Source organism: Saimiri boliviensis, chromosome 7 (genome assembly GCF_048565385.1).
Source record: "Saimiri boliviensis isolate mSaiBol1 chromosome 7, mSaiBol1.pri, whole genome shotgun sequence".
NCBI lineage: Eukaryota > Metazoa > Chordata > Mammalia > Primates > Cebidae > Saimiri > Saimiri boliviensis.
This window is the reverse complement of record NC_133455.1, coordinates 30,985,667-31,000,813: the sequence shown is the minus strand read 5'-3', so window position 1 is coordinate 31,000,813 and position 15,147 is coordinate 30,985,667. Positions and strand designations below refer to the sequence as shown.

The 15,147-nt window shown below is 39.7% G+C and overlaps 1 protein-coding gene and 1 long non-coding RNA gene across 6 annotated transcripts in view; one reads left to right on the top strand and one right to left on the bottom strand.

Annotated features, from left to right (window-relative positions):
• WASHC3 (WASH complex subunit 3) overlaps nucleotides 1-15,147 on the bottom strand; it is a 104,422-nt gene that overhangs the window by 46,422 nt on the left and 42,853 nt on the right. For 2 of the 5 annotated variants that reach the window (XM_010340222.2, XM_003929615.3), the window contains exon 7: nucleotides 3,863-10,610. The exons of 1 other annotated variant lie outside the window; for it this stretch is intronic. In XM_010340222.2, coding sequence (XP_010338524.1) covers nucleotides 10,526-10,610 — 85 coding nt within the window. In that variant the 3' untranslated portion in view covers nucleotides 3,863-10,525. 2 more of the 5 variants (XM_074402332.1, XM_010340223.3) reach the window with 2 other exon arrangements.
• The window catches only part of LOC141585080 (uncharacterized), a 110,139-nt gene that overhangs the window by 65,654 nt on the left and 29,338 nt on the right, over nucleotides 1-15,147 (top strand). The window contains exon 2 of the long non-coding RNA XR_012518352.1: nucleotides 2,127-2,260. This is a non-coding gene — a long non-coding RNA (uncharacterized LOC141585080). The remainder of the gene's footprint in view (nucleotides 1-2,126; nucleotides 2,261-15,147) is intronic.

Genomic DNA, 15,147 nt, shown 5'->3' with positions numbered 1-15,147 from the left:
TAGACATAGGCTGTTCAAATTATCTATTTAATCTTGAGTGGTTTTTGATAGTTTGTGTCCTTCAAGAAATTTTGTCAAAGACTTTAGCCATGGAGGTTTTTTAAAATTTTCTAAGTATTCTGTGTTTACTGGGGCCATTTTAAGTATCCTCACCACACACATACACACAAAAGAAGGGTGATGGTGGATGTGTTAATTAATTTGACTATAGTAATCAGCACGCAATGTATTCTCATACCAAATCATCACATTGTTCACCTTGAATATACACAATTTTGTTAGCGAAACATTTTAAAATACAAAATAGAATAAAAACTATTCTTCTACTTTCTCAGAATTTTCTAAGGTTTTATTTCTAAAACTAGAATGATGGTATACTAAAATATAAACCAATATGATTAAAAGATCCCTAAGAAAATGGAGAAGTAGCTTTATTTGATTGCTACAGGGTTACATCTTTTAATGCAAGTGAAAAATTGAGAGATCAATGTTAAAATGTACTTAAGAGACATAAAAAACATTTCACAACTTCACTTTGCAGATTATCAATGTGAAATTTTAACATGATTACCAAAATTGTAAGTATTTGGTCTTGTATAGATGACTAAAATTATTAATATTTATTATAAGACTATTACTAATATATTAAATATTTTTGTTTATATAATAAAACTCTTCTTTCTCCCATTTCTTGGGGCAATCATTCAACTTTTCTGGGCCTCAATTTATTCACTGGTAAAAATGAGTCAATTAGATTAGATTTTTGCTAAGACTTCTTCTAAACTTTAACTTTTAAAAAAAGTTTTCAATGTTGACTATGAAACAAAGTGTTTGAAGTGTTTTAAAATAATTATACCAATTGGAACCTAAGTACATAAAGATGCCTAGTAAATAATTTGTAGATACTGTAAAACGAGTTTTTTTCAAGTTAATTTGCTTGTAAGCTGCTAAAGTAATATTGTTTTGGGAAGAGAGGAAAAGGAGTCACAAATAAAATCTTTATACTTCATGTTCCAAAGGAAGAGAGATGTCTCTTGTCTAAGCAATCTGCCCAAAATCCAAGTCAGAGTGAGAACTGCTTTGGTGTCAGTCCTCTCATTTATTAATCCTACCAACCACAAAGGTAAAAGTGAGTGTTTTTGAGAAGACCCCTTGGCACTGCTGCAGCAGCTATTAAAGTAGAGGATTGAATTGTGTGAATCTAAACTCTTCATAAGCCCTGGAAATCAAGCTTGTTTTTGTGAAGAACTTGATCAGAAACAAAAGAGTGTTACTAAACATTTTGCTGTCTGGACAGTCTTCAAGAGCACATGGACACAATTTATTCTTTAACAGGAGCCATGCTCTGGTTCACATACAAAAGCTTTACAGAAAAACGCTGTGAGGTATGTGTAAAAGGAAACATTTAAAAATTATATTATAATTACAGCAGACTATAAAGATACAGATTTAGTCATTGTTTATCTTTTGCTCATTCTTGGAAGATTTTTAAAATTAATATTTCTAATGAAAAAGTTCTGGAAATCTTGAATGTGGCTTACTATCCAACTTGTCTTTCTATCCAACAAGAAAAGTGTGCATTTTAAATAAAGGTAAGCTCAGGTCCTTTTGGTGTTTTGGAAGCAGCACTGTCTGTAGCTGATGCTTATGGTGATATTCCGAAATACATCCCCAGACCCACCTTGGATTTCAGCCACAGCTGTAGTGGGGAGCTCCTCTCAATTTTAGACTCACTTTTTAGTGACCGCAACCAACCTCAAATGACTTCCCCATTTCTCCACTTTCTGATCCTGTATCCTTTCCAAGGTCATGGAAGCACCCTAAGCCTATGTAAACCAATAATAAAATTCCAAGGCCCTCTACCCATCTGAATGGACACCTCCTCTCTGTCAAGGGCATTCCAAAATTAATCTGAAAAACTAGTTTAGGCAAAGATGGGAAGGGGAAGCCATACATGCCCTTCTACGTTTTGGAATTACTGATAGATCAGACCTTTAAGTCTGATAATGAGTACTTATGATCTAGTCTCTGTGAAGTCTGCTACCTAGAGGCTTCATCTGCATAATAAAACTTTTGTCTTCACAATCCCTTATAATAACCCAGACATTCCTTTCTATTGATTCCAGGTCTTTGGATAAGAACTCTTTCAACCAATTACCAATGAGAAAATCTTAGAATCCACCTGTCACTTGGAAGCCCCTGCTTCCAGTTGTCCTGCCTTTCCAGACTGAATCAATGCACATCTGACATGTATTGACGGGTAGGTTTTGTCTCCCTAAAATGTATAAAACCAAGTTGTGGCCCAACCACCACGGGCACATGGTCTCAGAACCTCCTGAAGTCTGTGTCACAGGCCAGTGGTCACTTATATTTGGTTCATAATAAATCTCTTCAAATATTTTATACAGTTTGACTCTTTTCCTTGATAGCTGTGTGTGGGTAATCCCATTACTATAGAGGAGTAATGCCCCCCACCAGTTGGTCCAGGTTAGTGGACAAATTCTCCAGCCTCCAGTCCTTCCAATGGACAATTCTAAAAGCATTAATCATTTCTAAGGAGTTGCTAGTCCTGGAATCAAGTCCCACATGCCCATAATGACAATCGCAGTAATATGCATCTTATTGGGTTTTCCTCTCTCTTATTCTTCCTGCTCTCTCACTTTTGCTTCCTGGGATTACCAAATAAACTCCTTGCACCCAAGTGTTTGTCCCAGGTTCTGCTTTAGGAGGAATGTAAAACTTTTGATATGAGGTGTGACCCTAGAGGACAAATCTTTGGATGGGATCCTGGAACTGAATCACTTACCCTTATTGCTAGGATAAGTAGGATGGTGATAACCCCTGGTATGCATCCTAATTTCTATGAATCTTACCCATGGTGGATTGAGATGAGAAGAAATGGGTTATTTGGTAACTCTGTCACTACAATGAATGGAGGCAAAGGATTGTAGAACTGGCTCACATTTGTCAACTGCCTTGGGACCTTTGAAAAAAAAAATGCTGGCAGGCCCAGATCAGCCAATTATCAATTTAGGGCATGCTGTGAAAGCCAAAAGTCCTCTTTGGCAGTGTTTAAAATGGCTATTATCCCTTCAGCCACAGGGAAGCTGTGCTAAAAGCCAGACACAGAGTGTAACTGTAAGGATGACAGAGTAGCAAAGAGATAAAAGATGCCACCTCAACAAGTCTCCTTTGCTAAGTTAGGGCTCTCATGTCAAAGGAGTAGGACTCTGAGACCTGAGATGAGACAATTTGAGTACATGTGCTTGAGGAGCTTGAGTCTCAGATTTCCTCTGAACTCTCCATGCCAGCCAAAGCAGCTGTTTCTCCCACTCTAGAGGAGAGCAACCTCCCCTTACCTGGAGACCATATGAAGTGTTTGTCTGAGATGGATGCCTTGTAAAATGACTCCTGTCTCTTCAAGATCTAACTCTGGCTTCCCCAACTGTTTTTAGATTAATCTCAGATTTAGCTGAGAGGAAAAATACAGTCCTTGGACTGGGAAGAAATAGCTTATTTACTGAAAGAATTTTAGGTACTGGCTAAGAAGTACTGGCAGTAAGTTGGAGAGTATGAGTGAAGATAGGTCTTGAGTGGGCTGGACCAGAGAGGCAGAATATAAGGCTGGATAGAGGAGAGTTTACTGACACAGGAGCACTCTCTTATGGCTCAAGATATAGTATCTCATCTTTAGGATGACTCAAGATATAGTGTGTCATCTTTAGGACACATGTCCTGGTCTTAACAGGCTGTTGATGTGGTTTCTTGAGACTTGGCTATAATGGTCTACACTAAATGAGGCAGGAATGGTGGAAATGCCTTATCAAAGTGTTGAAGAAGAGGTCAGAGGCAGAGAGAGGTGGATATTTGAATGCATTTATTTAACGTGAAGAGAAGAGAACAAATGTACCATTTTCCTAGGAAGGGCCCAGAGAATACTCTCTTAAGATAATAAAGGATGTCACTCAGGGTGACAACAATATCTTTGATAAAATCATCAGAAACTGTACTCTATAGGCCAGGATTCACAGTAGGATATGATGGCATAGAATTGGGGTCTTTAGTACTAACTGAGATGAAAGAATTCCATAATGGCAGGAGGCAGGTAGTGGCATTCAACCATCTGCAACAAAGTGACAGCAATCCTGAAGTAAATGCTACTTATGTCACCAGGAGTATATATGGTAAACGTTCACTCAATCTTTCTCCAAAGGACTTTCAACCACTTAGCAAAGTCAAACAAGTGGAATACTCAATCCTCTCAAAGGTTGTTGTATACAAGGCTTAGTTGACCTGATATTAAGTGATCTAAAATATCCTCATTGCCCCCTAAAGAGAGTGGAGGCTGTGGATACCAGGTAATAGAAGGAGTTTTGGCTCCAGTCCATTTCACAGCATTTTCAATTGCTTCAGTGGGGTTACTTTGATTGTTCCCCTGGTATCTAGTGCATACCTGGGCTAAATATTCTTAATACCTTCTCATTAGCTTCCTGACCTATGGAAAAACATCCATTGTGGCATGGAGGAGCTAGTGAAAATTCCCTAAAATTGTACCTTCCTTACCCCAGCCAAGATAGCAAACCAGAAACAATATTGCATTGAGTGGAATTTCTGAGATGAGCACCACTTCCAAAGACTTACAGGATGCAGAGGTAACATCCTCTGCATTTACGTGTATGGCATCTGCCATGGTAGAAGACAAGGGAATATTATAAACTTAATCACGTAGTAGTACCAATCATGTCTACCATGTCAAGTATGGTACCTTTCCTGGAACATATCAACACAGCCTCTGCATGATATGTGGCCATTGTTCTGACAAACATTTTCCCAATCATTAGGAACATCAAAAGTGTTTATATTTATATGGAAATGATAGCAATATGTATTAACTTGATTGCTCCAGAACTATGTTAGCTCTCCTCTCTCACACAGTGTAGTGTAGTCTTTTTTTTTTTTTTTCTTTTGAGACAGAGTCTCTGTCCCCCAGGCTGGAGTGCAGTGGCACCACCTTGACTCACTGCAACCTCCACCTCCCAAGTTCAAGCGATTCTTCTGGCTCAGCCTCCTGAGTAGCTGGGACTATAGGTGTGTACCACCATGTCTGGCTAATTTTTGTATTTATAGGAGAGACGGGGTTTCACCATATTGGCCAGGATGGCCTCAAACTCCTAACCTCAGGTGATCCACCTGCTTCAGCCTACCAAAATGCTGTGATTACAGGCATGAGCCACCAGGCCTGGCCCACAGTGTAGTCTTCAGGGATCTTGTTTATTCTCACATTAGCGAGAATGTTGTGTTGATCCTCTATATTGATAACATTAGGCTGCATGTATCTGGTAAACAGCAGAAAGAACTCTTGGTGTTCAATAAGATGCACACAAGCCAGACGATGGAAGATTCAGATCCCTACAGCTTTTAGAAGTTCAATAGTCTGGAAGGTGCTGGGACATCTCCTCCAAGGTAAATGATAAATTAGTGAACTTTTACCCTTCCCCAGTAAGAAAGAGACATAGCATGTTGGGGACTTTGGCTTTTGAAAGCTTCTTATACTTTCTCAGGAATACAGCTCTGAATTGGAAGACTACAAGTTTTAGGTGGAGCCCAGAACAAGAGAGGGCTCTGCTGCCAGTTCAGGCTGTGATGCAAGCTGCCCTCCTTCCTGAACTATATGGCTCAGAATACCGATTGATCATAGAGATGTCTATGGCAGATATGAAGATTGTGCAGCATGTCTAGCAAGCCCTAACAGAAGATTAATAGCACAGACCTCCTGCTTCTGGAGCGAAGGTCTTGCCTTCTCATTGTTTGAACAGCAATACCTAGCATGTGCCCAGTAGAAGGTGAGAATCTGTTTTTCCATTTCTTCTTTTTAGAAAAAAAAAAAAAAAGGAAAAAAACCCTGAGAATCTGACCATATATGATATCAAGTAATGAACTGAGCTGCCCATCCTAAGCTGAGTGTTATTGGATATACCAAATCATAAAGTCAGGTAGTCACAGTAGCAATCCATTATTTAACGGAATTATACATCTGGGATGAAGCCTGAAAAAGCCAATACAGCACATGTAAGTTACATGGACAAGTGACCTATCATTTACCTTCCATCTCATTTACATCTCTTACACTAATGCCTTATCTTCAACATACTTGTGTGATCTCATGGGGCATCTTCGTCAACCGTGTCAGTTATTTATCGCTACAATTACGTGGTAACAACCAAGAACAACAAAAAACTTTATGATAATCAACAGTGAGCATTTACTATTCACACATCCACAGCCAGCTGGGAATTGGCTAGGTAGATTTTCTGATCTTGGCTGGTCTTGCTCATTTCTTGGGTTGGCCAATATGTGAATGGAACCTCATCTGCTCCATGCATCTTTCATCCTCATCAGACTATCCAAGTCATGTTCTTATGTCAATAACAGAGCCACAAGAGAAGGCAAGTATTTGTCAAGCCTCTGCTTGGATCACAGTTGTTAATATTCCATTGGCTAAGTTCAGAATCAAAAGTTGAGGCCAAATGCTCTACTCAGAGGGGGCGGGCAGTGCAAACTGGCAAAAAGCATGGAATAGGGAGAAGTGAACAATTGAAGGCACTTTTGCAATAGTATCACACCAGCTGACAGGAAACAGTGGACCTTGTTGATGCATGGTCAAGATTGATATATTGATGTGGGCAAAAATGACCGGCTGCCACACTGCTGCCTCTGACAGAGGCGGCTCTAACAATTAGTGGTAGGGAAAATAACCTTCCTGATGGACAGAACTTCAAATAGTACACTTTGTCATGATGTTGCTGAAAAAGCATAGGGCCTGAGTTAAGCACTACACACTTTTGATCTTGGTAACTGGGTAGGCTGGTCAGGGACAAGGAAGGAACAATATTGGAAGATTAGAGAAAGTGATATTTAGGGATAAAGAATGTGAACAAAACCATGGGAATGTGCACAAGTGTGGAGATTTTTGTAGATTCTCTGCCAGAAAGAAAACACTCAGGAGGAAAAATTAGGCGGATAGGATGATTTCTCCAGTAGATGTCAACCAGCCTTGTCCTTGATTGCCCCAGGTTATACAATGAGCCCACAAATGGAGTAATCATGGTGGCAGAGATGCAAGCTATGATTGGGACCAACAGCTTGGGGCTTCCTCACTAAAACTCATCTAGTGATGAGCTAGATGAGCTAGGATTCAGCTACTGCTGAATACCCAATTGGTCGGCAGCGGAGACCAATGATTTGGTACTACTACTCCTTGAAGAGGTTAATCAGTCACTTGGGAGCAATTTATTTGCATTAAATTTCTTCCACCTTGGAAGAGGAGTAATTATTTGCTATTGTAATTAATTATTACTCTTAATAGGGGCTTTCCTTTTCTTCCAGAGGCACCTCTGCCAGCATTACTCTCTGAAAGACTACAGAAATGCCTATTTATCAACATGGTATCCTGCATTATACTGCTTCAGATCTTGGGATTATTTTGCAGCAAATGAGCAACAATAGGTGCATGAATTGTTGGATCCACTGGTCTTACCGTAGACAGCATTATCCAGAAGAAATCAATCAAATAGAACAATGAAATTGTCTATTATAGGCTCAGTGTAGGCAACAGCTCAGAGATGACATCCTGCAGGGTTGAGGTGCCAATCTCTAGGTTGTGGTAAATGCACTACAAAAATGATTAGTGTATGATGCTGTGTCTTCAACTGCCAGGATTCACAGACCCAGGAATCAAGAGAAGAGAAACAGGAATGGTTCTTTTCCACCATTGTCAGTGACATTCTTTGGCAATTGTTCCCATTCTGTCACCTCAGACTTTGCTGGAAATCCCAGTTCACAGATGGGGTAGGGAGAAGAAACTAGCACACTTCTGTGGGCAAGCACAGTTAAGGATTCCACCAAACTGAATTTACTGCTGCCAATCAGTCCCTTGGGACTGCTCATGTCTGTGGGATAACAGACAAAAACAGGAAGTAATATGTTAACATGAGGAGCTAGGGTTGTGATTACAGACTGAAACAGGAAGAATATGTCTAGAATGCAGGTGGTTCACTGGGGCATGTCGTGGTGCTTCAGTTCCTGGTGTGAACAGCAAACATGACTGTGATAACCACTGCCTAAACAGGGCAAAACAATAAAAACCCTAGAAAACCTAAAGGATGAAGGTCTGGGTCACTATAAATGACAATCAACCTAGACCAGCAGAATTTCTGATAGAGCAAGAGAAATGCAATACGGGTGGTGGAGGAGATGACAAGTATCAGTTTTGGTCTTGCATTCAGGTGTAGCGACAGCAACCGTAGCTTGTCTCACTCATCTTCCTGTGTAGATTCTAGAAAGACTGTGGCTGACCACCACCTTGTGCTAGTCCACAGATGAAAGACAAAACAGACTTAACATGGGACTCAAGCAGTTCTGATTTGCCTGCTTATTGGTAGACTGAAGTAAATATCTTTTTTGCACATTCCCTTGTCCGCTTCCGGTATCAGTCACAGCTACATGGCTGGTTCTAGGTGAGTAAGCTCAAATTTGTCCTTTTTGTTGGTGAAATCCCACTGCAACTGAAGCCATGCATCTTTCTGCTTTCTGTTTTGAGTCTTTCTTCAACACTGGGGTGCTGCTTTCCCACACAAAAGCACAGCCCAGAAGTGCAAGGATAATTAATGCCCGTAGAGACAACTCTCATCTAATGGCAGATAGAAACTGATTAATAAATGACCTCAGTTATATTAGGTGGAAAATTTTGGGAGGCATTCTGAAAGCTTCTCAGAAGGTCTTGGAGCACTCAAACCCTAACTGGCAATCTTGATAACACACTTTTAAAAAACTTTTTTATTATTTTTGAGTCTCACTCTATCACCCAGGCTGGAGTGAGACAGGGTTTCACCATGTCAGCCAGGCTGGTCTCGAACTCCTGACCTCAAGTGATCCGCCTGTCACAGCATCCCAAAGTGCTGGGATTACAGGCATGAGCTCCTGCACCCAGCCGATAATATACTTTTAAGTGGTTTTCTCCCTTTTCCTCTCCCTGTTTTCTCACATCTGTTTTCTGGGATCACCTTGCAAATGACCTATATACACCCAAGTTCTCTTCTCAGGCTCGAATTTCAGGTGAACTAAACTAAAATGGGCACAATTAGTTAAATATATTTACATATTTTTCCATATAAGTACTTCAGAAATTTTGTAGACTGTGTAAATAACTATGAATAATTACTTATTTGCAAGGTGAGGTGAGAACATTTTAATCCTGCACAATTTTTTTTTTGTTGTTTAGGTAATAAAGGAGTTGATGGCAATGATGGTTACTCACTCTGAACCACACTGAAACTACCTTCAATTCAATTTCCATCCGCTAATAAATATAGTCTGTGCTACATAACAATATTTTGGTCAGTTACCTAAGATTATAATACCATATTTGACTGCAGCTGTTCTACATTTAAGTACACAAATACCATCGTGTTATAATTGCCTACAGTATTCACTACAGTAACACACTGTGCAGGTTTGTAGCCCAGAAGAAATAGGTTTTGTGTAAGTACACTCCACAATGTTTGCACAACAACAAAATCACTTAACAACGCATTTCTCAGAATGGATCCCTGTTGTTAATCAATGCGACTGTATAAGAATATCTGACTTAAAAAACATACAAACTAATGGCCAAGTGGTAAAAGTCTGTATATGCTAAAAAATATTACCAATAAGTACCATAACCATAACATAGGTGATCTGTTTTTAGTTGCAACAGAAAATTTCAACCCAGTATTACTTTCTACCAGAAATGTCTTTAACAACTCATGATATGAATCCATATATTTTCATGCTAAAATATTCACAAAAAATGAATAATTTCATCAAATTCACTATTTTTTTTGCATTAGGTCGATTATTAATCACTAAACTCACACTGACTTCATTTAAAATTGCTCATTGCGTCTCTTTTTTTTTTTTTTGAGATGGAGTTTCACTCGATGCCATGGCTAGAGTGCAATGGCACAATCTTGGTTCACTGCAACCTCTGTCTCCTGGGTTCAAGCCATTCTCCTGCCTCAGGCTCCTGAGTAGTTGGGATTACAGGTGCCTGCCACCATGCCCAGCTTATTTTTGTATTTTTAATAGAGATGGGGTTATACCATGTTGGCTAGGTTGGTCTTGCACTCTTGACCTCAGGTGATCCACCCACCTAGGCCTCCCAAAGTACTGGGATTACAGGCGTGAGTCACTGTGCCAGGCCATAATTGCTCATTTCATCTCTAAAATAGTCCATCTTAGTATTTGTAGCACTGATTATTCTTTATTTAGTTTATCTTATTTTTCATTTTGAGGCCCTTTATTTTAGTAATGAGACTGGCAGGTTATAAATGCTTTATTATTTTTTTTAATATAGAAGAAGCTTGATAGTGGACATGTGGCCATCTGATGTTTTTATGACTAAGAGTTAGAGTTCAGGCTCAGCCTCTCATAGAATGTAAATGTACCCTTATGCATGCATATGTAATTCTTATCAAAATTAAGCTTAGTCACTAAAAGAAGATTCACTATCTGAACTTTCTTCTACAGTTTTTTCACTTTCGCCATCAGGCACTGGAGCATCTGGCCTCCTAAAAGAAAAGAAAAGAAAAATTCAAGGTCTTTTCCAATTGAAAAGAGCACTTGCAAACTGTAAATTAGGTTCGTCTTAGAATATTGCTGCTAGTAAATCTGCCAAGTCCATGTCCTTAGTCTCCCGCTCCACACCACAGCGTGCTTCTCTCGGGCTTCTTCGGCACCATGGGGATTAAATGCTACGCCTGTAGAGGCCTCGGCAGTATTTTCTCTTGCCAGTCCTTACATAGTGTGCTGCTTCAGCACTTTTTGCTTCTCATTACCATGGAGACTCAACTACAGACAGAGACGCGATCTGTAGAGGCTGGCATGATCACTGCTAAATCCCTGAAGCTTCCAAGTGTACATGAGGCACAGCGAAAGGAAAGCTAGAAGTGGAAAGAAAAGGAAACACTTCATGTTCAGGAAAGCTGCAGAGAGAAACTTAGAAATGGAAGAGAGTTCAATAATGGCTATTAAAAAATAGGTAATGAGGAAATTTTGTAGTCAAGGAGAGTGCCTGGTCAAAGAATGTTCTTTATGTTTTTTAAACGTTTTTGCTTACATATTTCACATGTATAGAATGAAAATATAAAGTATGAGTTGGCAAAAATAGTGTTTCTAAGATCCCCTAGGCATAATAAGGAGACATGAGAATGATTAGATTCCAACTTTGCATGGATGTGCTCTAATAAACCAAAAATGAAACTTTAATGATGTTATTAAAACAGTCAACTAGTTAAGCCCCAATAGTTTTGTGCCAGTAAATCACTTAATCAGTGCAGTGGCACATCACTCAGCCTCTATTCACTCTTACGGAGAAAGCAAATTAAGCAAAGAAAGTATTTTTTGGGGGGAAACAAACAGGAGAAGGAGTAACAATATAACTGCCATATCCTATTTTTTTTTTTTTTCTTTTTTGAGACAGGGTCTTGCTCTGTCACTGGGCTGGAGTGCAATGGTGCAATCTTGGCTCACTGCAACATCTGTCTCCTGGGTTCAAGCAATTCTGCCTCAGCCTCTCGAGTAGCTGGGTCTATAGGCGTGCACCATCACGCCCAGCTGATTTTTGTATTTTTAGTAGAGACTGGGTTTCACCATGCTGGCCAGGATGGTCCCAGTCTCCAGACCTTGTGATCCACCTGCCTCAGCCTCCCAAAGTGCTGGGACTACAGGGGTGAGCCACTGCGCCTGGCCTACAACTGCTGTATCTTAATAATTAAAAACTACCAGATTGATATCTCCCCTCAGGCTTTTTGACTCTTATTAAACATTTAGGACAGTTAAAAAAAAAACAAAACTCTTCTTCACTATAAACAGAAATTACTAAAATAAAATTAAAAAATGCATGGTATTTACTTTAGGTATTAAAATTATGGCTTATATTTTAAAATATATTTGGCATACAACAAAAGAGAAAGAAATGCTAGTGTTGCTCCCTAGTTGTCAAATATAAACCCATTTGCTCTGCTGAACAATTTTAGATTATACCTAGAAGGAAGATTTACCTACTCAATACAGTAAAACTTTAAAGCTGGGTATAGCAGTTCCAAGATTTGACTGATGCTCCATCTGCCTAAAATACTAACATGGTGCCATCATCTTCAACGCTTTTCATTTGAAGCAACAATTCTAGAATCAGTGGGCATGAATGCTAGGCACATTTTCCCCAGTAAATTTCTCTTTGCTATATAGTTGATTTCTTACTGTCTACACTTTGCTAAGTAGGAAAACACTACCAGTGGGAATTATTTCAATACCACATCAAAATTGTATTAGTATCTATGACAACTCAAACAAATACAACAATGTACATAACTTCCTAAAATAAATGCTACTTTAGAAAAGGGTAGGCCAGGGATGTTGGTTCATGCCTGTAATCCCAGTACTTTGGGAGGCCGAGGAGGGCAGATTGCTTGAGCCTAGGAGTTCAAGACCAGTCTGGGCAACAGGGCAAAATCCTATCCTTCACAAAAAAAATACAGAAATTAGCCAAGTGTAATGGTGCAGGCCTGTAATCCCAGCTCCTTGGGAGGGTGAGGTGGATCACTTGAGCCTGGGAGGAGAGGCTGCAGTGAGCTGTGATCATGCCTTGGCACTACAGCCTGGGCAACAGAGTAAAACCCTGTCTCAAAAAAAAAAAAAAAAAAAAAAAAAAGGGAAAGGGTAAAAGCAGCAGCTTAGGTCTAGAAGAAAGTGAAACTATAAAATTCATTAATTTACATGTGTAATCATTTATTGATACATGTGATGCTATATATTGCATAGTAATTAAGAATATAGACTGCCTGTGATGAAATCCCAGGCTTGTTTCCTACTTCTTGGCCAATTTTGGGGAAGGTATTTAATTACTTTGTGTCTGGCTGATTGGATTTTGTGATATTTAAATTAATAAACATAAAGTATGTCTGATAATATCTGGAAATGAATGTTATCTGCTGTTATTATGATTATATTGTTTTCATCATGTATCTACTATTTGTTAGAAAATGTGTTAAGTACTGGAGATACAGAGATGAATAACAAGTAGTTCCTTCCTTGAAGCAGCTAATATTTTTCTGAAGGAGACAAAAATGCAAACAAATTGTTACAGAATGTGATACAGCCAGGTGCCACATAATGATGTTTCAGTCAAGGATGGACTGCATATGATGGTGGGCCCATTAGATTATAATAGAGCTGAGAAACTTCTATCACTTAGTATTTACATCTTATCTTATAAGGAATCTCACTCTGTCACCCAGGCTGGAGTGCAGTGGTATCATCTTTGCTCACTGCAACCTTCATTTTCTGGGTTCAAGAGATTCTTCTGCCTCAGCCTTCCAAATAGCTGGGACTACAGGCATGCACCACCACACCTGGCTAATTTTTGTATTTTTAGTAGAGAGCAGGTTTCACCATGTTGGCCAGGCTGGTCTTGAACTTTTGACCTGAAGTGATCCATGCGTCTTGGCCTCCAAAAATGCTGGGATTATAGGCGTGAGCCACAGCACTCAGCCTCTGTTTTTATTTTATTTTATTTTAATTTTTTGAGACAGAGTCTTGCTCTGTCACTCAGGCTGGAGTGCAGTGGTGCGATCTCGGCTCACTGCAACCTCTGCCTTCAGAGTTCAAGCCATTCTTCTACCCCCGGCTCCTGAGTAGCTGGGATTACAGGCATGTACCACCATGCCCAGCTAATTTTTGTATTTATTACAAAATACAAAAAGTATTGATGGGGTTTCTCCATGTTGGCCAGGCTGGTCTGGAACTCCTGGCCTCAGGTGGTGCACATGCCTCTGCCTCCCAAAGTGCTATGATTACAGGCGTGAGCCACTGTGCCCAGCCAGCAAGTGAACTTTTTAAACTAGCATTTTCCCAACTGTAGTGTTAAGTACAGTCACACTGTTGTACAACCATTATCATCATCCATCTCCAGAACTCTCATCATCTTGCAAAACTTAATCTTTGTACCCAATTAATAATATTCCCTTCTCCCTCCAGCTGCTGACAACCACTATTCTTTCTGTCTCTATGAATTTGACTACTCTAGATACCTCATGTGAGTGGAATCATGCAATATTTGTCCTTCTGTGATAGGCTTATTTCATTTAGCATAATGTCCTAAAAGTCCATCCATGTTGCAGCATGTGTCTGAATTCCTTTCCTTTTTAAGGCTGAATAATATTCCACTGTTTGTATATACCATATTTGTTCACCTATTCATCCACTGATGGATACTTGCATTGCTTCCATCTTCTGGCTATTGTAAAAAATGCTGCTATGAACACGCGTATACAAAATCTCTTTGAGACTCTGCTTTCAATCCTTTTGGGTACGTGCCCAAAAGTGGAAGTGCTGAACAATAATGCTATTTTTAATTTTGTGAGGAACCACAATACTCTTTTCTATAGCAGCTGCATTATTTTATATTCCCACCAACAATGCACAGGGGCTCCAATTTCTTCATATCCTTACCAATACTTATTATTATCTTTGTTTATTTATTGGAGACAATGTCTCATTCTGTTTCCCAGGCTGGAGTGCAGTAGCACAGTCACAGCTCACTACAGCTTCAGCCTCCTGGGTTCAAGCGATCTTCCTGCCTCAGGCTCCCAAGTAGTTGGGACTGCAGATACACACCACTGCATCTGGCTAATTTAGTTTTTTGTAAAGATGAGGTCTCACTTTTTTGCCCAATCTGGTTTAGAATTCCTGGCTTCAAGTGATCCTCCTCTCTTGGCCTCCCCAAGTGTTGAGATTACGGGCATAAGCCACTACACCTGGCTCCTCATTCATTTTATTTTAATTAATTAATTAATTAATTTAGAGATTGAGTCTTGCTCTGTTGCCCAGGCTGGAATGCAGTGGTGCAATCTTGGCTCACTGCAACCTCTGCCTCCCAGGTTGAAGCAATTCTCCCTGCCTCAGCCTCCTGAGTATCGGGGATTATATTTGTTAGTAGAGACAGGGTTTTGCCATGTTGGCCAGGTTGGTCTCAAACTCCTGACCTCAGGTGATTCACCCACCCCTGCTTCCAAAAGTGCTGAAATTATAGGCATGAGCCATTGCGCC